The 27,764-nt window shown below is 34.8% G+C and overlaps 1 protein-coding gene across 9 annotated transcripts; it reads right to left on the bottom strand.

Annotated features, from left to right (window-relative positions):
• Positions 1 to 1,031: 1,031 nt before the first annotated feature.
• On the bottom strand, positions 1,032 to 27,426 carry LOC114046200 (DCN1-like protein 2). 9 transcript variants are annotated; one of them, XM_027866448.1, is made up of 7 exons: positions 27,357 to 27,426; positions 24,225 to 24,625; positions 20,863 to 21,031; positions 18,185 to 18,315; positions 6,996 to 7,078; positions 4,538 to 4,634; positions 1,032 to 3,166 (listed from the first exon to the last, which is right to left on the bottom strand). In XM_027866448.1, exons 2-7 carry the CDS (start codon positions 24,397 to 24,399, stop codon positions 3,087 to 3,089), a joined length of 735 nt encoding a protein of 244 aa, XP_027722249.1. In that variant the 5' UTR covers positions 24,400 to 24,625; positions 27,357 to 27,426; the 3' UTR covers positions 1,032 to 3,086. The 9 variants fall into 9 exon arrangements, 3 of the variants coding, with proteins under 3 accessions (XP_027722249.1, XP_027722248.1, XP_027722250.1); XM_027866447.1 differs by having other exon boundaries at positions 24,225 to 24,441; positions 27,357 to 27,425; XR_003569475.1 differs by lacking the exons at positions 1,032 to 3,166; positions 4,538 to 4,634 and adding exons at positions 11,471 to 11,540; positions 16,737 to 16,996 and having other exon boundaries at positions 7,040 to 7,078; positions 24,225 to 24,441; positions 27,357 to 27,425.
• Positions 27,427 to 27,764: the final 338 nt, after the last annotated feature.

Consider the following 27,764-nt stretch of genomic DNA (forward strand, 5'->3'; position numbering starts at 1 on the left):
TCATTGTTCCTTTTGTATAAAAGGCAAAAGTTTATGAAAAAAATAATTTTAAAAGTTTTGGATAGGAACACTGGCTTTACTCAAGTACTGACCGAAACTCATTCTCATCCTTGAGATAGTTCATTCAAAAGAGAAGAATTGTATTCTTGCCATTTGGGTTTACAAACATACCTAGCTCCCATGGAAGACCTCTTAAACCTACTTGACATCATCTGAGAAATGGGTTTAAAGCAAAAGAGTGGTTTGTTGGCTGGCAAAAACAAACACAAAACAAAATCTTACAGCCAATTATTTTTATTACTATTAAATAACGTTTGTCTTTCAAAAATACATTTTATTGATATCTTTTGTTTTTATATCACCAACATTTTCTTTTGTTATTCCTCCCCTACCCTTTGAGAGTCACCTGTTATTTAAAATAAAAAGTCTGGCAAAACCAATACACTGAAAAGTCTGACCTATGAAATGTTTTTCAAATAATTTTCCTGATATTTTTAAATAGTCCATGGAGTAGGAAGGAAAAAAAAACTGTGAAACAACTAACCCAGTGATAATAAAGACTTGTAGTTCAAACTAGTGACAATTTGGAATGCATCAAAACACTGTACACATCTAATTTAAGGATGGCTATAAATCTCAAATATCAGCAACCATTTTTTAATACAAATTACTTGTAATAGTTTTGCTATATCTGCGAAAGCATTTTTAGTATTAAAAACAAATCCTCAAACTATATTTTTGCATGATTTAAAGAGGTTCATTAAATTAGATATATTAAAATGTATTTAAGGAAATTTGTTGGTTCTTACAAATGTACTACATTCTTAATTCCTCCTCACTCCTGTTATGAAAGACAGAGATACTGACATCTAGTGGTAAATATCTAAGCAATTAATAGATAAACAGTAACCAAAAGCATAAAGAATGCCAGAGCTAGAGGATACCTGAGAGGTTATTTAATCCAACCTACACTAGAAGCATGAATCTCCTCTAGGTGGTATTTTGAAAACAAAACAACTTGAAAAAACAAATACACACAATGATTTATTTAGATGTTTCTTAAGGACTTAGCACAGGAAATCTGTACAAATGAGACAAATAAATACAAGCCTTTCCCTCTTTCCCCTCCCCCAAGTCACCACTTTAATAGCATACGTGATTAAAACTCATACAGTGGAAGAGTGCAAATAACGGGCATAATTCTTTCAATATTGTCCAAAGTCACTGAGATTCTGATAATTATTTTAGGGGAAAATGCTACAATTGAAGAGTATTTCTTTTAAGGCTGGTTGTACAGAATTGTGTGAATTGCACAGCAGAATGAACCCAAAGAGATTAGAATGCCAGGGCTGGAAGTCTTCTTACTAGTCATGTCCTTAGACCTCTCATCTAGGGAATGGGAGGACAGGAGCACAGAAGAATTAACTGATTTGCCTTGGGTCACAAAGCTCTTAAATGGCAAAGCCAGGACTACAAGTATGGTGCTAAGAACACTGCTCCAGTCAGTGTTCTTTCCCGTAGAACCAAGTTGCCTTCTCTCAAAGAATTCTAATCCAAAGCAGTCACAGTTCACACTTCAGCAACATTAAATCGTACCTTGCTTTATACATCAGACTGATAAAAAGTTTATCAGGAATGACCTAATTTTTATAAGTCAATTTGTATTTTTTTGTGTAGTAGACAGGCTAGCTAACAAAAGGAAACCCACGTTAAATCCTTTTAAAAAAAGGATCATCTTTTAAAAAATTAGATCCCTAGCATCTGTTTAAGTTTCAAATTGTAGCTAGCCAAATAAGGTGAGAACTGTGCTGTGAAGATCATGTATGGATGTGTATTTCAAAGCTGAGGTAGGACTGTCACACAGGGATTCCACAAAATTACATGCCAGCTCTTTACCAATAGGAGAGCAGGAGAAATTCTCAGGCATTATTTATGCTTTGGGGAAATACCTAATTCATCTTGGTGCCACACTACAGTGGTGACTGGGACAAAGTGAAAAACAGAAATGATAACATAGTGCAAAGATAAATTTGTCCACTCAAATCAGAGGGATTTCTCCCACCCCTCCAGACTATTATGTTCCATATTATCATAATATTTAAATTTTCAAATATGTACAACTTATAAAAATCACTGCAGTTGAGATATATCATACATATATGGATGGTTGCAGGAAATCAGCTTACTTGATCTTGGAATCCAAAATTCATAACTAATAAAGAAGTATTTTTAAAATGGAAAAATACCATTTTAAATGTAATATAAAGAAAATTAATTTGTGAACAAAACAGACTATAAGTACTTTTGGGGAAGTTCAAGAAATAAAAAATACTTTTCAAAAAATAAAGGATGTCCACTGATTTGCAAACAATCTAAAAAATTTTTTCCTTAAGTTACAGTGTGGCCATCACTGTGCAAATTGAAATGGGGGTATTAAAACCATTAAATGATTTTCAAGTGAACATTAAGAAAATCAAAACAAAAAAATAGATCTGGCAAATTGATATAAAAAATATAATCTAGTGTACTGGCACCGAGTATAAATGTGTCAGTAAGAGTTCATTACAAGATCATGATCATTAGGGTAAATACTTTTAACAATATTGACTTGTATAAAAATATAACCTACTACTTAAGTTTTATATAGGGACTTAATTCATACCACAAATACTGCTTTTAAATATGTAAGTACTCTATAATCTCTAATTACAGTAGTAACTGCTGGTGTTTGTTCACCTTAGATCATGAGCTGAATGACATGCTGTGCAGTTTTAATTAAAATGGGCTCTAGTTAAATTCTCCTAAGTGTAAATCATGCAATTATCTCTCACCAAATGTCAGAACCAATACAATAATCAATCCCCAGTATATCCCAAAGCATCCTGGGCTATCTTCTGAGCAACTTCTTACAGCGTCCATGAATCAGCATCATTTTCTTGAAGGAGAGTAGAAATGGTGATTACAGTTGGGTCAGTGGCATACCATGACTACTGAAATCAGTAACCATGGATATACTTATTGGCCAAAATGTCTTCACTACCTGACGTAATTCAGATTGTAATTCTAGTCCAGTTTTATACTTAGGGTTAAAAAGTACTGCGCTTTCCTTTCGTGACGACTGGTCGTGCATATTCTACAAAATCGTCTATAAGAACAGGCCATGCTCCTAAAAGAAAACCAAATAGTTTTTAAGGACTGTTTTCATACAAGAAGTTTTACAGACCTACTATTTAAATGCCGAGAATTGAAGGCATCATGCATAAATGAATCTTATGATTAACAGAATCAGTTAGCTAAGAGAAGCAGTATGGTATTGTGCATAGAAAGGTGATCTTGAAGGGAGCAAGACCCAGGTTCAAGTCCAGCCTCTGACACATGCTAACTGTGTGACTTTGGAGAAGTCACTTAACCTTGCAGTGATCTAGGCAACTCTCTGAAACTAAGCTACGGAGAAGGTGCTTGGTGGAGGGAGTTTCCTCGCCCAGGAGTTCCATGTATACATAAAATCACAGTACCAGGCCCTTACCCTTTATATTTTTCTGAAAGACACTGGCACAGGGAGAGGCACAAATGAAAATAAAAATAGTGTAGCAGCACACAATATAAATTTGAATATTGTAGCATAAAGCGACGTAAAAACAGATTTGTTCTTACTGTTGCCTACAAGATAAATCTAAATTCCTTAGTCTGGCATTCAAGGCCATCTACACTAGGTCTCTAGCCTACTTTCCCAACTTCCTCTTCCAATCCACTGCCTATCCCAAACTGCACCGAGGCTGGAGATCTACCACAAGGAGATGTTGAGCTTATTCTGCCTCCACATCATAGGACACATACATTTATGGTGGAATGCTTTCCTCACTCCTCTCCATTGATCAAGGTTCAATTCATCTAGATTTTGTCTAATCCCATAATCTTTCTATTTTCCCTAAATACAATACAAATTACAATAAGGCATTTACTGCACAGTCATACCGTACATTACTTGATAAAAGTTTGCTGACGTCCCCCACTTCTTCTGTGGAGCTTCTCCAGATCACTCTGGTCCAAGGTAAATTCCATTAAGCCCTCTGAGCGGCTAAAGAACTTTCTGGTTTTTTTTTCACACCTATTTGCTGCAATATGCTGTCTGACAGTTCTTTAGAATGTCTTTTCTCCCTGAGGTGACTGCGAGTTCCTGGAGAACAGGAACTATGCCTTATACTTTATGTATTTTCCATAGTGCCTCACTCATAATAGAGGACTCGAATTTTGTTTGCCTGATTTACAATACTATTAGGTGAATCAGAAAACAAGACCTCACATATAAAGTATGAGAAAATCTTAAAATGTCCTATCAGAGTAGAGTAGCATAAACATCCTAAGAATGAACCATTATGTTAAAATTTTTTTGTTACTATTTCAGACATTCAAATTTAGGGATATGGTGCGGGGGGGGGGAGCAGTTAACAAAGCTTTAAAGTGGAGGGAAAAAGTTGATTTTACAGTGGATTTATGAAATGTTAGAAGTACATCTCTGAAATCTGAACTTCTTTACCTTCTTCATCATAGTTAGACATATCATCTGCAATCATATTTCCAAAATCTAGTAGAAGGTTCCAAGTGTCCTTTGGGATTGATCTTTTGTGATGTTCCTAATACACAAAAATTAATGGTTATATTTAAAATGAATTATATAGTTATCCCTATAAAGATAGCATGATAGGTTGTGTCATAACCATTTGCCATAGAAAAAAGTTTTAATATAATTTCTGTAACTTGATAGTAGAATGTATTTGATTAAAACATTTTAATTCAAAAGTCAAAATTCGTAGTGATCGAGTCTATCGTTCGAGTATAGGTAGTACTACCCACCTGCCAAACCAGAAGGGGGTGATTTTTTACTTCATCCTCTTGAGGTTCACCCTAAATCTAATCTAAGCCCTTGCAAAAAGGATTGCTGATTTATGTTCTGCTGTTTTATATGGTTATTCTAAAGGGTCTTCACATAACAATAATAGCAGGCTTTATTTTCTGAAAGGCAGCTAGGTAAAGTGATTTATGAGGCTTCCGTGTACCTCTTTAAAAGGTAAACCAAAGAAGAGTAAGACTTTTATAGCCATTTTTCCAGGTTTTTGTTTAAAAGGCTAGCCCTATAGAGACTTGTTATCTGTTCTGGAGACTATGTTTGCAAATTTAGGTTAATTCTACCAGATGAACTAGTGTCTTGGGTTTATTGCTGCATGGTTTGCTTGGCTTTTTTATGTGGGCAAAATAAAGCAAGTGCTCCAGCAAATACATTACACTTAGTCTTACATAAGAAATCAATAGAATTGCAGCTTAAGTTATAAATGAATCTCCAATTACTAACTTTTGCATTTATTTTGTAAGAAAAGATTTAAAAAAGAGATCAAGAAACACAAAACCCATGGGCTAATTAAGTACCTTCTATATAAGTTTCAACTGTCACCTGTAACAGCTTAATCTAACTCTGGCTTTTCTTTTTCTGTATTAAGAAAATAAATCAACTTTCTATCATTTGTCTCATTTTCAAAGAGATAAAATTTGTGTCAGAAGCCTGTGGTAAACTGTAAAAACTCCTAAGATTTGCTAGCTTCAATTCAACATTTATTAAACACCTACTGTATGCAGGTCATATGTTTCTTGTACAATTCCTCCTTCCAATTCACTCCCAATTCTCCCCTTCCCCTCTTTATTTTACGTTAACAGGAGCTTTCCTGCTTAATTTAAAAAAAAAAAGCTATTCTTTCAAGGCCATTCAGGAGCTACCTCTCTTAAAGAGCCCTTCCTGGTCTCTCCCTCCTTCTATATTTCTAGGTGACTCTGGATATCCTCTTGGTCCTTATAACATCTTACTTTGAATTATTTGTTACTGTACATGTAATGTCCTCTTCATGACACTGTGACAATCTTGAGTGGAGAGCCCACTGTCTTTTATACTTATATCCTCATCATTGAGTATACTTCCTTGCATACATAAGGTACTTAATGTTTGTGGAATGGAACCAAGGCTAGCAAAGTTGTTGAGTTTTTACAACTTGGTACAGGCTTTTGGCACAAACTGTATGTCTTTGAAAAGAAGACAAATCCTTTTGTCTCCAACTTAAAAATAGAAACATACATTGGTTTCCTTAGAAAGAAAGAGGAAAGAGAGCTGCTATTGTTCAATTTTTAGTGAGAGAATGCTATGAAACTATTAATTTTTACAAAGACGACACGACAATGGTAAATAGAGCTTTAGCTTTACAAACAAATGATGAAAAGAATTCTTTTAATGGATCTGACAAAAAACAACAGTATGTGAATACATAATAGCTGGCATTTATGTAGCATTTGAAGGTTTGCAATGCACTTCACAAATATTCTCATCTTTATCTTCATAAGAGCCCTTCAAGGTAGGTGCTATTATTATCATCTCAATTTTACAGATGGGGAAACTCAGACAAACAGAGATTAAGTGACTTGCCCCAGGTCACACAATTAGTTAAGGGTCTGAGGCAGAATTTGAACTCAGGTCTTCCTGACTCCAGGCCCAGTGCTCTATCCACTGTGTCACGTGGCTGACTAGAATAAAAACTTCAACACATAAGAAGAAAAAGCATAACCAAAAAAATATTTTACTAAAAAATGTGAAAAAAATCGAGACTTTAGAGGGTACTTAAAATAAATCTGAAGGATCAGATCAAGATGGAGGCTCTAGCAGGCCTGCTCTAGCAGGATCAGAATAACTCCCATATATCTGTCCTACGTTCTCCTCTTATAACCAGCTTAAAATCAGATGTGCCCCAAGTCTGGTAAGGTACATGATTTTTTTTTCTAGACCAGTGGATTCTCCAATATGCAATGGAATATTCTAGTGTTTCTAGTGCCCATGTCTGCAGTTGCCAAAAAGGTTAGACAACTGTTTTTAGAGGAAAGCACCATCCTTATAATCCATAGATTTGACTTAGGCATTGGGCATTTGAGGTGATGAAGGAGGCAGGGGGCATACTTACCAATAAAAACTTATTCCAAAGATCTAAAAATTTAAACCTTCCAGATAAGACTAAATTCCAATAGGCAACAGCCATTTCTAAATCTGCAAAAGACAAAAAAAACCAGTTAATACAAATTTCCTTTATTCAAAATTCATTGTGCAGTACTAAAAGTACCTTATTACAACAATGATAATAAGTTTTTTTTATAAACATTTCATATTTATCTGGCCTATAAATATATGAACCTTGCCTGTATAAGTGACTGAAAATTGTGCATAGTTAATTTCTGCAAAACTAGTATTTTAATGTCAGGAAACTCTTTTGAAAGGATGTGAATTCTTTTACAAAATGTGTACAATCATACCCAAAATCAAAACATTTGTTAGTCTCATTTTCAAATAGCAAAGTTTTCTTTGTGCTGGTTATACTTACATCAATATTTGATAATATTCATATGCATATAATTTATAAAAGTAAGTATTTTCTAAAGTAAATATCAAATAACTTCAGTAAAGAATTCATATGCTTTTTTCTAGACAAACACACCATTATATACTAGGAACTCTGTTCAATACAAAGTAATCAAAGTGTCATAATAAATAACACAAGGTAGAAAGGAATTTCTATTTCACATCATAAAGGGGAAAGCATAAAAGCGAGGCTGTGAAATGAATAGTCCTCACTGTTAAGAGGAATATTCTAAAAATTGTGGGATATTCAGAGACAGATCCTAAAATTTCCCCCTAGATGAAAATACACAATTACTTCATAACTTATAAATTGTAGGACTGAATTTTTTTTTTCATTTTTTTCATTTAAGGCTAGGCCTGATGCAGGCCAGAAAGTCAACAGTGACTCGAGGTCTGATCCTATTGTAGACTGTCATGGAAGCTTTGACCTGCTCCATTTCTGACCTAGGATGGTTCACCTCCTCTCAGGCAGCCTGGTGGCCCCCATTCCCAAGGGCTCATTAGACTGGTACCAGACTTAGAGCAGACACTTGATCAGCACTAGCCCTAATGCAGCTCTGAACTCCTGGATACTTAAGCTGGTGTCAGTCTCCCATTAGCAGGGATTATAGGTGTATCCTACCACACTTGGCTTTTGGACTGAGATCCTAAGGAAATGTATCTTTACGTGGGAGATAAATGTTGAATCTTTTTGACTGCCTTAGATTATTCCCAGATCATGATATTCAGAAATAATTTACCTCAACTAGCTAATATATTCAACTAGCTAATCTTTTTTTCTCATGGTGTGATTGAAAAAGTAGATAAGGAGATAGGAAACTTTCTGTCTTTGTCAAGCTAACTATGTTGAGCACTGCTCACTACTTGAGAAATAAAAACTTTGTTAAAGGGCATTTTCCTAGTTCTAGATCTACAAATGTGTATAAGGTAAACAATAATACAAAATACATAAGAATAAAGGCAATATCATAGAATATCTCATCACCAGGCAATAAACTGCATTAATTTTCAAAAGATTCTCTTTAGTTTTTAGTCCCATTATAGCATATTATTCATTAATATTGATTAATAAATTTAAAGTTTAATTAATACTATTGACGACTTCCAGGGTCAGTCCTTATAGAGAGCTGTTGAACTAAAAAACTATGGTTCAAATTCTGATGTTTCAACTCTCTAGCCACTAAAAAGAAGAAGGGTCCATAATATTATCCCTTCATCTCACATTGCCAGGCCTTGGAGTTTTCATCTGGAAGAGATAATGAAAATCAACATTATAAGCAACTGAGAAGGACAGAACTGCTCTCTCAACCTTACCTATAGGACCCGTAGTACAATGCTAAGTAGATGCTTAGTCTTGTCCTGCTCCTAAGTCTACATTGCTTATCACTTGGGAAGAGCATTAATTGAAAGCTACATTCAACTCTCCCAGCTGGAATGATCATAATGATATAAAGCACACATAGAGAGAAATGGAGGTTTACCTAGGGGGAAAAAGAAAAAATAAAGTTTCATGAAAAATGATGCTTAATTTGGATAACTTCTGGTCATTTTAACCCTTGACTGGATTAAAGGCCCTTGGAAGAAACTTGGCTTCTATGTGTGTATTACCAGTTGTTTGTAAAGGCAAATTTATCTTCAGTATTAATTTATATAAAAGAGACAAGACTATGTAAGAGTAGATTTATGTGAAATCCATTATTATGTTTATAGGATAAGCAGCTTGCATGGGGCGATAAATCAGTTAAAGTTGTCTTAAAACAAAATGAAGGAAGATGAGATAGGAAAATGAAAAGGAACAATAAACCATATCATAATTCAGTAAACCATGGGATTCATAGGATAAAATGGATGTTTGAAGCAGCTACATCTAAAGATTACAGAGAGCATTAAACCAACAGAAGATAGGAAAAGATCCTTTAAAATACTCTGCTGGTCTATTAGCTTTGTGTTAGTTATGTTATAGTTCAGGAAAAGAGAAGATAAAGTGCTCATCTTCAAAATATTATCTTAGCATAGTGACAACAGCAGTTGTTATGATCAAAATTCCATCATATTTCACTCCTGGTTTTCTCAAAATATATTCATTTCAGGCTAAGATGCTTACAAAATTAAACAAATAGGAGCTTAACTTGTTTAAATAATTTTATTCAGTTCACACACAATCATGTACAGACAAAAAATATAAAATATTGGACCACAGGTAAACTTAAGGAGAAAATGAGGAAGCAGGTAATAAATGTACAAAGTATTATGGTGGTCATTTTTTTCTATTGTCCACACTTTTTTCACATTTTTAGAAAGAGATATTAGGTCCTTTTAACATCAATTATGATAGGAGAGGTTCTTTGAATTTTTTTTATATCATGGACCCCTCTGGCAGTCTGGTGAAGCCCAGAGATCTTTCTCAAAAATAAAATTTTCAAGTGCATAAAAAAATACACAGAATTACAAAGGAAAACAGTAATATTGAAATACAGTTACAAAAAATGTAAAACAAGTTCATAGATCCCAGGATAAGAACTTTTACATTATAATATTTTTCCATCCATGATTGTATTCCTTTACTTAATTTTTCAAAAGATGGTATTCTAAATAATGTTTCTGGGCAGTTATATATATCATATGTACGCATCTTTTTTTTTTTTTGGCAATCATATAATAATGACTCTTTTAATGTCTTAGGAAAAAAATCTTCTATATGGACATGCTGGTGAAAGCATGGAGAATAATTCAGAAAAAAAGAAACTAGATTCAAATTCTGGTTCTGGTACTTCTGAGTTGTGTGATTTCAAGCAAGTCAGGTCACTTCTTTCAGTCTCAGTTTCCTCATTCATAAAATAAGGAAATTGGACTGAAAGATCTCTAAGGTCATATTCAGTTTTAAGTCTATAATCCTGGATATTGTTTAAAAAAACACTTCAAAAATATCAAAGGACAATTATTTTAAAAGGACATTGCACTTTATTAGTTATTATCCTTTTGCTCCTTTATTCAAATGACAAACTTAATAATTGTTTTATCTTGGAGTCCCCAACAGTTAGTTCAGTACCAGGCATACAGTAAGTACGTAATAAATGTTTGTTGAATTGAACGGAATTCTCTTTAGCAAGGTATTAATTTACTGTATAAAGACATTGTGAGTTTTTCTTTAATAAAGAAAATAAGTATCTTAGGCATTCTGACTGAAAGATTGTTTTTTCTTTTTAATCAAACGTATTTGAGGAACGTATTTGAGCATATTGAATGTATCCTCAAATGTATTTGAGGAAATTTAATTCTTTTATTAACTGTCAGAAAATGTGTCAACTTTTTTTTTTCTGAACAATGCCTTCCTTGAGCAGACCTTAACATTTCTTTTTTCTTTCCACATAAGTCACAACGTGATAGACGACTAAGAGTTGACTGCATAAAATCCATATGTGTTATGACGGAAGAGAAATGATTCTTATTAGCCATGATCTAACTAGCAATCACTAATACTTTCTGTCTAATAAGACAGAATGCATTTAAAGCTTCTGGTAGGCTACAAACAGGATTTTGAAGACTAGAATATAGTAATAAAAAGGATGATTCATAACAACCAAATGATAGTTTAATTATAGGACAAAAGAAAGCATTCCAAAGTCATTTTCAGTCTATAAACTATTTTCTTACCTAGAATGATAGTTTAACTGGCAGAAGTTTTATCACTAACAGTAGGCTAATCTCAGTGGAGCTCATTTAGTTTCCTGATTCGTATCACTGTTTCATCTGCTGGCAATGGAATAAAATAATATTTTGGGGGGAAAAAAAGGTAGTGAATCCACATACCTATTTGAAGAATTTCAACAGAATTCTAGGTTTTGTACTCATTTATCAGCTCATCATGTAGTTTAATAATGACATTAATATTAAGGCTACAAATGACTTTTCCATCTAACCACTATCACTAAGAAAATCATTAACTCTCATAGGATTGGAATGGAATAGTCAGGCCTTTGCAAATATCTAAGATTATCAAGAAATAAAGTAGAGAATACTAACCAAATTTATTATGTCCCTTTATTTCGAGTAATGTTAGGCAATGAACCAATGAAAGCTGTCACAGAAATTACTTGAAAGAAATGAAACATTTATGTTAGAACTCTAAGGCATATAAATGAGCTTTTCCATAAAGGAAGCTACTTCTAAATCAAACTTTACTTTGTGGTCATTTTGCAATTAAACAATGTTCCACATAAAACTACAGTAAACTAATGAATCATTATATTATATTATATTATATATTTTATTTTAAATGAAATCTTCAATACTATTCTAAAAATAATGTACTAGCTTTTACTTTGAATTTATGTAATTTTTTTGTGTGTGCTAGCATTACAAAATGGTTTAAAGGGCACTTGTAAATAGAAGATTTAACACAACATCCTTTAACTAAAAAATATCCCAATTTCACATAATCATTACCATCCTTGTCAATTTACAAATAATTTTTAAGACCAAATTTTCTTAAGAATGTTCATGAAGAAGAAAAGACAAAATTTTGTCTTCCCCTAGGCATCAATACTAAACATTTATCTTTGTATGAAATTCAGAAATTTGCTAAATATGGAACACATAAAATCAAACTAGCAAAATCATAGTGAAATATTGCTGAAAGTCTGACAAAACAAAAATAAAGAAGTTCAAGGGTAAAATATAGCCTTTTAATCCACATAACTCTGTATCTTGGTGCTGTTATTATTGGACAAAACTGCATTAAAATGTTTTTCCCCTTCAATATTACTGCCCTTCTCTCCACAATCACAGTTTCACAAAGACTGATATCAATCAACTTTTCCATTATATGCAGCTCTTTTTAATTTTCTCTTCTCCATTCTCTTTCACTTTCCTACTCCCATTCTTCCTTCCTTGCCTTTGTAAACCTCAGGCTTACTAAGGACATCCAAGGGTTTGGGTTTAAGAAGTTGCAGACCCATTGATCTTATATTTCCTTTTTCTAAAACTAAGCTGGAACCAAAACAGACAAAAAGTCTGTATCATAGGGGCAGCTAGGTGGTGCAGTGGATAGAGCACCAGCCCTGAAGTCAGGAGGACCTGAGTTCAAATCTGGTCTCAGACCAAACACTTGACCCTTACTAGCTGTGTGACCCTGGGCAAGTCACTTAACCCCAATTACAAAAAAAAAAAAATTAAAAAAAAGTCTGTATCACAATCCATATCTGACCCATTTGTGTAATCAGCAAATTCTAAGCTCTAAAGTAGGGTCTATATTTGGGATGAAATTTTATATTATGAGGATTACAGTGCTTTGTACATAATAAGATTACTTACAATGCCAGAAGATCACAAAATAATAGCTTAATATTTTCAGTTACTCATCAAGATTGCACTATTTTTTCCTACTTCCCCCCCAAGCACCTAGCACCAGTGTTGTGCATACACTTATACTTAACATATTGTTAAACAAAGTGCTAACTTACGAATATTTCATATTGTTAAATTTCCAAAAGTTTACCGGAACATGAAACTAACAGATTTACTAGAGTTTTCAGTTATTAAATGCATACAATTTATGCCATTCAAGAGGCTCTGATAAAACATACTACGGCAATTCCCCTACAGAAGTAACTTTTGGACTCGATGAGCTGCAGTTCTACCTATGTATGATACTTAAGGTCCCTTCGAGCTCTAAACCTATGCTTCCCGCTATTAATAAGAGGAACCCAACTGAATGAAGGAATGAAAGAGGAATAGGACCCAGGCCCCATTTTGTGCCCACAATTGACGGCCGCAGCCCCCATAGCTCAACTTTCTGAGGGCAGCCCTAAGAAGAACTAGCAGGCAGGGGGCAAGGTTGAGACCTAAACCTCAATCAAGGGCATATTTCTGGAATGCGACTGAAAAATTTCCATTAAAGTCCTATTTGGTTACCTTATCACAGTGTGATGATAATCTTGAGTTCTTAAGAATTATGCCAATGGATCAGAAACTCTGAAGATTCTACCCATGAAGAACAAAGTAGATCTCATAATAAACTGTGCATCTGTCACTAGCAACCTAGCTAAAATCTGAGAGATTCCTCACCAAAAGGTTGACTACCAGAAGAGGATTTTTCCCCATCTATACAAAGCACAGGACCATAGATTTAGGTCTAGAAAGACCCCCAGAAGTCATCAAGTCCAATTTATTTCCTTTGCAGAGAAGGAAACAGACGATATACTAAGTTGTGTGATCTATATTGGCTGAGGAAGTACCCTCAATGAAATAAAGTATCTTTGTAGGGTTATAGTACAGCTGATGAGAGGCAGTATGGCAGTATAATGAAGAGTGGTTGACTCTAGGCCTATGGGAACCAGGGTTCTAACATCCAGTTTAGTACTAATTAGTTATAGTGTCAAATTACAACCTATCTGGGCCTGCTCTCTCAGCTGTGAAAATGAGGGCTACCATGCCGGACCATTTTCCCTATTCTGTTACTATGCACTTATTTGAGTTTTTAAATTATTTAATCGCAATTCTGGACTGGACTATTGTCTAGAAGGAAGAAGTAAGGGAAGGGTTTGAGACATGAGCAGTAACTTAACATAGGGCAGCGATCACTGCCAGTAACTGAAAGTAGGGGTGCAGTGCTGTATGGACTCAAAGGAGACTGTCCTTTCAATTCAGCCAATAAGAGCTATCCTATAGAAAGGCCATCCAGTAATAGAGGGTCAGAACCCAAGCAGGAAGAGACCTTGTAAAAGAAGTTTGGGAGATGCCAGACTCAGGCAGAGGGTAACAGAAACCAATCTTTATTGTTAAGGCTCATAGGGTCCAATGTAAGTTGAAATCATGAAATGGAAGAAGCAATTTCACATATAAACCCCCCACTGCCCAAGTGCAATCATCTGCTACAATCTTTGATAGGATAGAAAGGATGAATGTAAGACAAGAAGGGAGGGCAAGAGGGACAGATGGGAAAAAGAAGAAATAGAATTTCCAGGTTGGAGCATAAAAATATACAGGGAGAAGTAAGGTCTGAAGTCCAGAAGCAGCTAACTTTGGAGGCTGCATAAGGAAAAAGCTCTTTTATTGAAGGATGCAAGTGAATAGAAACATTGCTTCCCCAAGGCCATGGCCAGTAAGTCTTGGTAAGACAAGCAACTGTCAAGTGAGGTACAATAAACCAGGAAAGTCACAAGACATGGTAAGATGAGGGGAAGAATACGGAGTAGAGAAAGGGAAGCAAGATAGTAGAAAAGTATCTGACAGGAACACTTGCTCCTAAGACCTAGAAATAAAAGTTTAGAAAGCAGATTTCAATAGATTAAGTTACCAGAACAGCCTTGCCAAGCAAATCTACCATCCACAGACTTAGAAATAAGATTTTTTGGCAGAAAAGGGTCAATCAAGAAGAAAAGAAAGCAAGGAATATTACGAGTTTAAAAAAAACTAAGGCCAACCCTCAAACTGGTGGTTGGTGTTATAAAAGGTATGATTTTGGGGAGGGGGGGGAAGAGGAAAATGAAAATAAAACACTCCACCTGCCTTTTCTTTTAATTATCAGGAAGGACAGCTTTAACAGAATAAATTTTATAACCTCATGAAGGAATAAATAAAGACTTAGTTGCTTACCCTGCTACAGAAAAATAAACAACCCAAACTGGAGAATATAGCCCCTCCCCACCTAAGGTGAGCAACCGTGGAGCTTCAGGGAAGCATCATCTATAGAAGAGGTGTCAGATGCCAGCAAAACTCTGGAGTAACCTGAACCAGAGTGAAGTGTCAAGAATAAAGGAAAATACAATATAATACAATGTTAATTTGTGGTTTTCTAAGTCAATATATTCCCCTTAGGAATTCACTTCCATTTGAGTGTGACATCACTTATCTATGGCACTAAGAGTTGTTCATAAGTATAGATTTGGAACTGGAAGGAACATTAAAAAAAGAGTTAATATAACTACCTCATTTTAAAGATGAGGAAACTGAGACACAGGGAGGTTAAGTGACATGCCCAAAGTTGTAGAGATAGTAAGTGCTGGAATTGGGAATTTGAATCCAGGTTCTCTGATTCCCAATTCAACACTCTTTCTACTGTACAAATATAATCACAGGCCCCTATTTTTCATAGAGGCAACTAATCTACAGAGAGTTGCTTAAAAATACAAATGCATATTATCATATCAGGATGAAATGTCTTCATTTTCTAGCGTATGCTGAAATATACGCTTTTCTCTTTCCAAGAGATCTCATTTTAGGGGTGCAGCTTAAAATTTGGGGTGGACCAATAGAGTACTTAACAATTTGATAGGAAAATAGGACATTATATTCTACATCTGGGTTAAGTATAATAAATGACCTCTGGGCCAAGTACACATAAAAAAGTGGGTATCATAGTGTCAAAAAAGAACATTAAAGGGAGAGAGAGGAAGATAGGGGAAGGGGAGGGCAGTATTAAGATTCCTGAAGGAAGAACGGGATGACAGTTCTAAAGCAGGGACAGAGATACCAGCAACCGGCTACCAGGATACTGGGGGAGGTTAATGTAATGCTTCTGTTCTTCCATACAAATATGTTATTACAAGAAATATTTTAAAACAAATATATTATTCAATGTTTCAAAGCATCTCCATAGGAATGAAAAATTCCTATAAGCCAAATTATTCCGCATATACAGACATTACAAGAACTCAATCCAACAAGGGTCCAGTTGTCAGTTTTTGCAGTCCTCTTCTTTACAGCCACCTTTATTGCCTCCTCTAACATTTTCTAAAATATGCACTTATTGTAGTCTTTTTATCCCTCTCCGGGTGATATGCTGATGTTCCTTATATATATTATCTGGCTGTTAGGCTAGGGAGACACCTGCAGATATATCCATGGTCAGGAAGGCTAGCATTCAAATCTTTTCTTCACCTAAATTTTAACTTAGCTGAGGCAGACACAAAAGAGGGGAGGGAAACCCAGTCTGACTCCAGTTTTTTCTTCTTATTTTCAAAGAACAGCAGTCTTTCCAGTACTGACGGTGAGCTGTTACTCCCCTTTGTTTCTGAAGATTCATGTTAAAATAATCAAGTCATCCTTTGAAGTCAAGCCAAGTAAAAAATTTATAATCTTCTTCATAAAGAAAATAAGCCATAATCTTCTTCCCTTAGGGGTCCCATGAATTTGTTTATGTGACCTCAGCTGGCTTTCAAGAATTCTAATGAAGAAGAATATCGTGCTGTTAAAATTTTAATAAATATGAAATCTGCAAGACCCCTTGCTTTTAGAGCTCTAGCTGCTGTACTTTAACATAATTCACATGACTCTCAGCTTTGCTCACCCGCTTTCCCTGGTTAGGGAAAAAGACATCCATACTTCCCCAATTGTCCTCCCACAGGAGTCAACGATACTTCCAGCTTTTCATGTTTTAAGTGGATCGACTCAAGTGGTTTCCTTTAAAGGACCCTCTTGCTGAGGCCTGGCTGTGCTCCTGACGTGTCAGGCACGAGATCTGCAAGGCAGTGGCATGCAGGGTAAAAAAAGCTCTTTGGGATGTGACGGAGCAGCCTAAAGGAAACGGGAACGCTGACAACAGACTCACTGCAGTTCAAGAACATGAACAATTAAAAACCAAAAGAGCAATTCCAAAATACATGGGTGAGAAACAAGAACGAGAGAAGGAAGAAAACTGAAAATCACCTTTGAAGTAGTTAGATAACAGGCAATTCTACACTTCTTTAATTGTAAGGCATTAAAAACACCCTAACATATTTATAGCTCTACTTGATTCCAATGCAAAAGCAGAACATATGTGGTGAAAATTGTAGGTAGGGGAGATGGAGAGTCTAGGATTGTCTGTATGGTAGGCTATATTCTCTTCAATTTTCAAACCACTGTCTTATTTCCTCAAGTTTTATCAGCATCTTAGAAGTTTAGAAATATTTATGAATTCAAAACACTTTTTCTAAGTTTCTTATTATACTCTCTAACAAACCATAAAATACTTTCAGGTTTGTAAGTAAGACCTTATTGAGACAAACAAAAAAATCACTGTAATTTTAGCTTAAGTTGTGGGTCAATGTGGGTTGCTAGACATTTAAAGATATGCTAAACTGTCCTATTGCCTAGAAAAGAAAAAAAAACTCTTAAAAATGTCAATTCTTCAATAAATAATGTCATTCATATTCTTAAAGCTATTTGGACTACTAAGGCAACTCCACAAAAACATGGAAACACTCAAATTGATTTAGACTTAGGCTGATGCATTGCATTCACACTGGACAAGATTTTAACATGCTGCTCTTACTGTCAATATTAAAGTTACAGAGTTTAGTTAATCTACCAGTACTAGCCAAAAGTAGCTAAGAACTGACACTATAAAAAGGAGGAAAATCTGTTTTAAACACTAGATAGATATTAAGCATCAAGTACTACCTCCTTAACACATTGGATGTAGTCAATATCAACATACTACGGTGTTGTCATGCAGGGATATAGAGACATCTTAAGTTTATGTATATCAAAAAGTATTTTACACAACAAAATTTGTTCAAAGTTCTCCAAAATCTCTGAGAATACCTGAAAAGTCAAAAGATATCATTAATACACTTGTCAAAATACATACTATCCCAGCCTAGTCTATCGAGTAACATCTTAAAGAAAAAGATAAAAACTCAGAGAAGTTTCTAGTATTACTATCAGCAATACTGAAGGTACATTGATCATGCCCACTATAACACCACTGGAAATCTGACATAGCATTATACATTTGGCATTTATTATACTCACCTAAACCTTTTTGTCCAGGGTTCTTAGCAAAGTTAAAGGTAAACTGATAAAAATCTTTGAATTTTATTGCATCCTTTAGCTCTTGTTCTATTCTTGGTAAAATAGCTTTTAATTTTTCTGTAGTATCACACCTATTGTAAAAAAGTTAACCAGTGAATACTATTTTTAATAGAAAAGTTTTACAAAACACATTTATTAATAGTATTGTATTAGTACTCAGTTTGGCTCCAAAAGTTACATTCAATAAAATTACTGATAAAATATAATTTATCTTCTTCCCAATGAGATATTTAAGGACCTTTAAGCAGAAACCATAGTGAAGTATAATAAAACTTGAGTTTTTTAAATGTATAACAAAGAAAAGAAAATTGTCACATCTCACATTTTTTTCAGCAACCTCAATTAACTGGAAAATAGTTTTTAAAAATGAGAAAGAACTTTTAAGAAGTCTTTGAGGAATGGCACTGCTGTTACAAAATGCACAAATGAATGAAAAAGCATTTTATTAAGCACTCCTTATGTATGTGCCAAGCACATACTAAAGTCTATTCAGAGCCTCATGGCTTCCCTTAGTGCCTACTTATTTTTGTTACATAAACAATCCTAAAAAACCTTCGTCAATTGCTTTCTCAGACCATAAAAGAATAGAAACAGCATATAAAAAGTGGGGCAAACAACACCTATACAACTCATTAGGTCCCAAGGGCATCAGCTCCTGATAGTACAGCATAACAATTGAAGTTCTTAATGAATGAAATAAGCTATCAAGAAAAGGTTAAATTCTGTTCAGCATGTAATCCCAAAAGGCTGGGAAACATGTCAGGCAATTTAGTAAGCTTTTCACCCCAAATGGATAGAGCAGACTATTGATACTTAAATGGTTAAAGGTCCATTATCTGAAGAATCACCTTATACGGAAACACTTCATTCCTGAATAAAGTCTAACAATTACCTTTCTAATAGTAGCTTCAGGGAGAGCTTTCCACAACAGCAAACTAAAAATAACAATAAAAATTGTTTCTAAAAAGTATCATTATGATTACAAATCACTGTTGGGATGAACAGATCAGAAACTAATAATAAGATAGTTCTCTAATAGGCCTCTTTTGCTCTGTACCTAAATATTTTTCATTTGTATGTTATTGAGATATACAAACTTGAAAAAGTATAGTAAGTGTCCCATTATAATAACTAATATTTCTTAAGCATCCACCAAGAACATGGCATATTACAGAACTGAAGTGTCACATTCCAAATATTTATGCTTTCCCTCTGTTTCAAGGATTCTTTTATTTCCAAAGTTATAAAGCTTCCTTCTGTTGCCTAGTTCAAGGATTTCAAACCAATTCTCCCAAAACAGTATTTTTTCCTGTAAGATGGTCAAAACTTATAATCAAACAGGTTAGCATTTCCATTGCCAAATGAAATACAAGATAGTTATATAATTCACCTATTTTCATTAGTATATAAAAATCTGTACAATAACATAAGAAAATCTTAAATATTAAATGAAAGCAATCCCTGTCCCCATCTTTATAACTTTGAAGTATTAAGGGACACTTAAAGGACTGTAATTCAATGGTACAAAGTACCATTCTAGTTAACAGATTAGTGAAATGTATTTTTGTAAATTTTATCTTAATGTAAAATAATATAATTTTAATAAAGTAAAATAATAGTGAATAGTAGAAGAAAAAAGTACTCTACAATGTTGGTTGTAAGGATTCAAAATTAGGAGGAGAAAAAAGTAGATGTGAATAAGTGACTTAAGGAGTAAAGAAGGGCTAATCTGAACAAAAAGCTGCATTGGTTTGGTGAAAAGGATTCAGGAGAGAACTGGGTTTCAACCTCATTTTTAACTCTTACAAGCTATGTGACCACAGGAAAATCACTTCTCTGAATTTAGGTTTCCTCATATATAAAAGGAAACTTACAGGTATTCACAGTCTCTATCTTCCATGGTTATAGTGAGATTCTCATTTCAATTTCTATCTTCCTTTCTTTTTTTGGAAGCAACTGGGGTTAAGTGACTTGCTCAGGGTCACAAAGCCACTAAGTGTCTGAGGCTGCATTTGAACTCAGGTTCTCCTGATGCCAGGGCCAGTGCTCTATCCACTGAGTCATTTAGCTGCCCCTCATCTGAATTTTACTCTGTAAACTTTAGAAAACAATACATAAATATCAACGATTATTCATATTATTAGCATATTAATTCATATTATTAGCATAATCTAATAGCTAGAAAGCTGGTCTCAGTCTGCAAGACCTAGCTAGCATCAGTCTAGCCTCTGCCATTGTGCACTGGCTATGACCTTGGAAGTCACTTAACCTCTCCCCAGGTAACCCTAAAACCATAAAAGTCCTAATGTTCACTGGAAGAGGAAATTTCTCTTTACCAGGAGTTCCCTATACCAATGACGTCACAAGTTCAGACCAAAAAAAACCCCAAAACTGACATGTACAAATCATTCTGGTAGAAATGAAAGGGAAACCAATTAAGTCACTTAAAAGAGATTGATAGATAGAGGAAGACACAAAGGGACCCACAGAAATGATATAAGAACTTGATGTCCATGGGCATCATCAAAAAAAAAAAAAAGAATAGTGAAGGTATATTAGGAAAAGATAAGCAAAAGAAGACAGCAATTCTGCATTGTAGAGGTCATCCATTTACTCACCCAAGCTCTGTCATGCCATCCATAAATTCCTTTTTACTGAATTCACATTGAGTGGCTGCCTTAAATTTCCATGCTATGACAAGAACACTGATATGGGCAGGATCTAGGCCTAAATCATCACAAAACTGCTGAATTCCGTCAATGCCAATTTTATTTTCATCTTGTGGATCTGTATTTAAAATTGCAAAACAGAAGAATTATATCATCATAAACTCTGTTACCATAAAAGAATAAAAAGTGTAACAGTGCTTTGAACCGCATAGCTATAGCCAGTTTGTCACATACAGGAAACAACGAACCTCACAATGATGGTAAGTCAAAAAACAGCTTTTACTTAATAAAATAGTAACTACTGGTCTAGATGAGTAAAATCTTTTTTAAAAGTATTACACTTGCTTTGAAGAACAAAAGAGGGAAATAAAACAAATTAACTTCTATAGAATAAGACAAAAATAGCAAAGGTGACAAAAGAGCTACTGTGTCAGTCGGACATAACCATTACTAACAAAGCATAATTCAGGTATATAATAACACACTAATTATTATTTCTATAACATTGACTAAGAAAACTTCATTCAAATGCCACTACATCAAATACATTCTTCATTTAACTTTTTTTTTATAGGTCTCAGCTTAATAGTTCAGATAATTTTTTCTTATATCTAATTTGGAAATAAAATGAAAAATTAGTTTATTCATTGTATGAGAACTAAAAATGAGTTGGATTTTCTGGGCTTTAATTAGAAATAATATTGTGTAGTAACTATCATACAATATCAGTGAAAGCAGTTTGGCATGACTAAACCAAATTAGGTTTAATATCTTTATGAAATATATTATTTATAATATAATCTGATACTATAATACAAGTTTATATTTTTGCTAGTAGTAGGAACTAAAGTTGGGAGAAAAAATGATAGAAATTCATATCAATTGTTCAGGGTCAAGACAAAACCTGTGCCATCAAACACAAACACTATATATATACAGAGTAAAAATTCTTGGCAACATTTGTATCTAATGACAATTCAGCAGAGGCTAATAAATAGCCTTATGTGTAGATTTGTTGTGTTGTAAGGGGGGTAGGTGTTGTTTTTTTTAAAGGCAAAATTTTATTTTGGTCATTTAACTATATTCCAGTTTACTTAGTTATTATACCTATATTATTGCTAATGGCACAAACTTAATTATTGTATTACAATTTCCTACAACTTCAATCTTCTATTTGTAGAAGGGCATGTAAATACAACTATCCAAGATGAGCCAAACGTAAGCCCCCCCACACACACAGAGTATACACCTAGAAACATATGTGAAATCACTATAATGATGCCCTGACCTCACAAAACACCATATCTAACTTTGCATATCTTTAGAGTAATGGAAAAATTGGGCCAACATGCTACCCAATCAATGAAATAATTTTAGAAAAATGGTGACTAACAATATATGATGAAACTTTAAAGTGGCTTAATTGCAGTGACATTTCTACCTAATTATGTTTTTGAAATTTTTTAAGTATAAACCCGATATTTGTGAATATATACACTTGGATTTATAGTGTCTTGTGGTTTAAGAATATTTAAAGGAGAGGGAAGGGAGTTTAAATTAAACTGCTATTAAAATACAAAGACTTGTTATTTGTACTTATTGAAAAATATTTGAAAGTTATATCAATTAGCCTTTAAAAAGTCAGTTCAATAATTATGTAAAAGTAATTCCAAAAAGCATTTAAAACTTTTTTTATTTTTAGAGCTTCATTACATATAAACCTATGATTCTATCCCAGAATGTTTTTAAACTAAGCATTTTTTAAAAAGGCTATATACAAGCAATACTCAGTATTTTTAATCATATGCACCAAAGCTAAGCAAAACTGTAATAATCAATAAGAAAAGTAATTGCTCTTGTCTAAAAGCTAGTTCTAACAATCTAAAACAAAGTTGTTTTAGTTTGGGAAATACAAGGTTAAGCAAGAGAACAATTCACATGATTATCACAATGTAAAGGAAAACAAATTTGAAAGATTTTAGAAATGATTCAATAACCAGTCGTGACTTCAGAGGTCTGATGATGAGGGATGCTTTCTTCCTCTTGGCAGAAACGAAATGGAAGACAAGTGGAACTTGACACATACATTTTCAGGTTTGATCAATGTGTTGATTTGTTTTGCACTTGCCTATATTAATCTGTTACAAGAGAGTGCTTCTATGGGGGGTGGGGGTGGAAAGATATCTGTGGAGTTAGTGGACAGTGACAGACACACAGAAAAGAAACATACGTAAAACACGAAAAAATATACCTCTGAAAGCAAAAAAAGTTCAAAACGGGCTACAAACAGGGCAATTTTTGTACTGCTATGTTTAAGATGCACTTTAAAAACTATGTAACAGGTTACAATTTCATATACAATTCTCTTTCATTCTGTGTATACTGAACTTTTCATGTTAGATGATTTTTGTTAGAATTTAAAATAAAATATTAAGAAACCCCCCCCCCCAATGAAATCCATGGCAATAAAAACAAACAGGAATTTTACTTAACAATATTTTAGTCTTAGATGCTACCAATAAACCTTAGGATAGATATGGCAATTTATATGGATTATTTTTGTGAAAATATAATAAAATCTTTCAAGCTACAGGTTGGGAAACTTTGTTCTAAAACATCGACTGATTTTTAAACTATTAAAAAAAAAGCAAGCAAAAAAAATCAACCACAGACTGATTACAATCTCAAATACTTCTTTTCAAAGACTTTGTCCAAAGATTCAAACAATAGCTAGTACTAATGTTGAGAACTCTTCTAACAGATAAGTTGGAAACAATGTTGCATCCTTCATTCCGAATTAATTTTGTGACTTGGTCTTTGAATTAAAAAAAAAAAGTATCTTTAACAGGAAATGAAGAAAAAAACTGCCATAATTAATCATAATTAGAACAAAATTTATTTCAAATTCCATCATAATGGCTGTTTCCTTACAAGTAAATCAACAGACCAATTCAAAGTTGGGAAGCTCAAATGAGATAGAATATAAAAAAACTCTCTGCAAACCTTAAAGTACTATGTAACTTCTTGTGGTTGACAATGCTGATAATATGCCTTATCTATCCTTCAGCTGCATCTGCCTTGAGCATGGGGGGGGGGGAATCCCTCTACTTTGAATGAACTTTTTCAGTAGTTGTCTGCTTAATTACATCAGGTTTTGTGAATTGAATGTTAAGAAATAACGGGAATGGCACCTTATGGAATTGTTTTACATAGTATCATACATTATATCCTAAAAAACATTATGTCCTTTTAATACGAGATGCTAAAAGTTTTAGCAACGTTTATACAAATGTTTTAAAAGCCATTCTTACCTTTATATCTGTTATACAATTGTTCTAACTTCTTTTTGTCTACTGAATTTTTCATGGATTCTTTGTAGTACAAGTCTGGATTCTGGAAGTAGTTGTCAGTTGCCACTTCTAGTTTCCACTCATTCTGCATTAAACAGTATATAGCAGTCTTTTCACCAGCCTGGGTAAATGTCATAAACTGGCGGATCTTGTCCTTCTGAGATGATTTAAACTTATGCTTTGGGATGCAAAAGAAGCAGGAAAGCCAATGAAGCTAATCCAGAAGTTTGTTTCAGCATTCTATTACTAATGCCTATATTTTAAGTGGATTTATTTTTCTTGTATGGTGACTCAACTTTCACTTCAGAATTACAGGAAGACAAAGCCTTGTTCTTCATCAGTTAAAAAGACTGCACATGCTTCTGAAAATTGAAATGACAGCATCTATATAGTAACAAATATGTAAAATCTACCTCTTAAAATTACTTTTATCAAGAATTTTATCAAAATTACTTTTATCAATAATCAATTTTTTCACATAATATATTTTGATCTTTATACATTTCATTTTCAATTAAGCACAGTTACTTTTAAAAACTCTGTAAAATAGGCCAATTAGAAAGCTGACATTCTTAAGTTAGTACAGGTATGTACAAATTTTTCCTAAAGAATAATATCAAGCCTCTTGGTTTAAAAATATTACTGCACTTTCTCAGTCTAAAAAAATTCACTAACTGTTGCAGCTGTCTTAAATAGGAATTAATGAAAAAGCAAATTTAAAGCACAAAGGTATCTTTCTAAAGATACCTTCTAAAGGTATCTTTTTAAAACACAAATGCCTATTGAAAGCGGGCATAGAAGGAACTCATGTTATGGATAGTTTAAAAAAATACTAATCAAACAACAATAGAGCCAAGACCACGGACCAAGTAAACCCCAAGTAAACAAAACGTTAAGTTCTTCAACTCCATAGAATTACATTAAAACAAAATATAAGTACTCCTAGATTTTTTTTATATAGTTAAGTTTATAACCACTTAAAATCATGCTGATACAGCATATTTAGGAGTAAGGGGGAAAAAAAGCTCACTGACCCCTGAAGTTCATTTAGGAATGGCTACCTTGCTCAAGAACATGGATCAGTGCAGTGATCAGTGAATCTGTTCACTGCACTAGTGTAATGAATAAGCATTAAGCTGCTCCTTTCAGATATTTCCTCTGGACTTTAAAAATATTAAGACATTTAAAGTTATATATGTCAGCTAATATAATCATGGCCCAGAAAGTAGACATTTAGAAACTTTTTTTTTTAATTGTAAGCAGCCCATTTCCCACAATAATGTTTTGTCACTCTACTGAATTCTAGGACAAGGCCCTGCTACCTACCACCTATATGACCTTAACGAAGTCATTTCTCTTCTAAGCCTCAGTGCTCTTCATCTCTAAAATGAGCAAGGTGGTGTAGATGACTGACTTTTAAGGTTTCCCTTCCATGGCTAAATCTGTGATACTAAGATAAGAGACAGCACAAAATTCTTGAAAATAGTGAATAGATTTGAAAATAGTCAATAGATTTGATCCTGCAAACAGAACTATATAACCTTGTCCAGTCCACTTAACTTTTCTGTATATCAAAACTTTCCATGAAAAAAAAATGCAACAGATTGTCTTTAGTATAAGTACTTAAAATAGTCTAAGCCACTTAAGTAAAATAGGACATCACCGAAAATTCTCTGTTAGGCTTAATTACACAGTTCAGCAAATTGAACAACTAAACTGAACAAATCCAACAACCTGTTGGATAATTTTCATTAAAGTGATGATTCTTTTAGTCATATGCACTACCTCAAAAAACACAATATGTGACCCAAAAAGAGTGTGTCATCATTTATTTCTTTAGATATTCCAGGCATAAATCACTCCAAGTATATTCTATAAATGAAAAACCTTGATTTATAGAAAAGATAAATGGAGAAAGATTATATGCTTTACAAAAGGTTCACAAGATTTTTAACTAGCAAAACTTCTGTTTCACAATGACCTGACTTAAAATGATCCATTTCACATACTTTTCATTCATTTCATATAACTTTTCATAATGAAACGTATTCGCAATAAAAGGAGGTACACACTAAGAAAAATCCCAGTGTGCAATCTTTGGAAACCGATGGTCTAACGCCATTTAAATCACTTTACTTCCCTTTAGCACTTTATCTAGGCTTTTCAGTTGTGCTATTGCCCAGAAAATGGATCAAAATTACTATCTATTTGTACACCAGCTTCTTTTCTTTTTAATCAAACAGGCGTCAGATTTCCCCCATTCCTACAGAGCACTGATTTAACAAATTTGGAGCGTGGAGGCAAGGATTAGCCAAGGGGGCAAAGGATTTTTTTCCTTCTTTTTAGATGGTACTTAAGAGATCTAAAGGTTCTAACTGCAATAAATAAAAAGTATTTAAGTGAGCTAACAAGTATATGGAGAGGAGGGGAAGAAGAGTAGAATTAAGTAGATGCAATACAATTTACAATTGGAGAGGGGTGAGAGCCACCAGATAGTTTTGCTCATATATAAATATATATACACATACATATATTATATGTACATATATACATGCATACACACATACAGTATTATATACATATATACTATATAGCCTACTACATCTTCCATAATTTTCTACACACACACCTCCAAGGCAGCAGCCTCCCCACCCACTCACCTCCGCGCCAAGCACAACCCTCTAACCCAACAAACAGGAGACTGAGCAAACGCCGTAGCCACCGGGCACTTCAAAGGTCTGGCAAAGGCTCCGACTCTCGCCCCTCGGAGCCCGAGAGCAAGGAGACCCCACGGGGGAGGGGCGGGGAGCTGTCCAACCAGCCCGGGGGGGAAAACCGAAGGCCAAAAAAGGCGAAGGCAGCGGCCGGTGTCAGGTCTCACTTCTCCAGCCCGAGGGCCCCCCCCGCCCCTCCCCTCCGCCGGCAGAGCGCCCCCCCCGATGACCTTTCCTCCTCTCCTCCGCTCTCCTCACCGCTCCCGACGGCAACCCCAGCTCCACCCTCGCCGCGATCTCCCGAAGGAAGGGAAAGCAGGGAGATAACAGATAAGGTGCGAGGACATCCGCAGCAGGGGGCGACGCGGGGTCCACCTACCATTTTAACATCAGCGCCCAGCCCCAACATCTCCGCCCGGCGACTCGCAGCTAGCGCCTTCCGCGCAGGCGTAGCCTCCCCTCCACCCCACCCCTCCCCCTCCCGCCAGCGGAGGCGCGGAGGCCGAGACTCCTCGGGCCGCTGCAGTCAGTCTGCGGCCCTCAAAATATGCTGGGTCACTTCGGGGGGGACGGTGCTATGAAAACGGGGCTCGAGCTTAGCAGCCCCAGATGGAAGGGGCGTTTTATCGGGCTCTGTGAGCATCTCTCGCTCTCCCCGAGATCGTAAGGGCACCGCGTGCGTAGTCCTAGAAGGGGAACTTGCGGAATGTGGAGACCCTGGGGCGAGTAGAGTGTGGGGGGAGGGGAGGCCAGGACTACAATTCCCGACATGCTCCGCACCTACTGT

The sequence above is a fragment of the Vombatus ursinus genome, unplaced genomic scaffold (genome assembly GCF_900497805.2).
Source record: "Vombatus ursinus unplaced genomic scaffold, bare-nosed wombat genome assembly UNPS02014781.1, whole genome shotgun sequence".
Taxonomy (NCBI): domain Eukaryota; kingdom Metazoa; phylum Chordata; class Mammalia; order Diprotodontia; family Vombatidae; genus Vombatus; species Vombatus ursinus.

Bases quoted from the DNA above. Each gene is read 5' to 3' on its own strand.
- LOC114046200 (XM_027866447.1), bottom strand. From the start codon at position 27,386: ATGTTGGGGCTGGGCGCTGATGTTAAAATG. The intron at 24,442-27,356 runs GTAGGTGGACCC...TGCATCCCAAAG, and splicing joins TGGGCGCTGATGTTAAAATG to CATAAGTTTAAATCATCTCA. The intron at 4,635-6,995 runs GTAAGTATGCCC...TTTGTGTATTAG, and splicing joins TTTGGAATAAGTTTTTATTG to GAACATCACAAAAGATCAAT.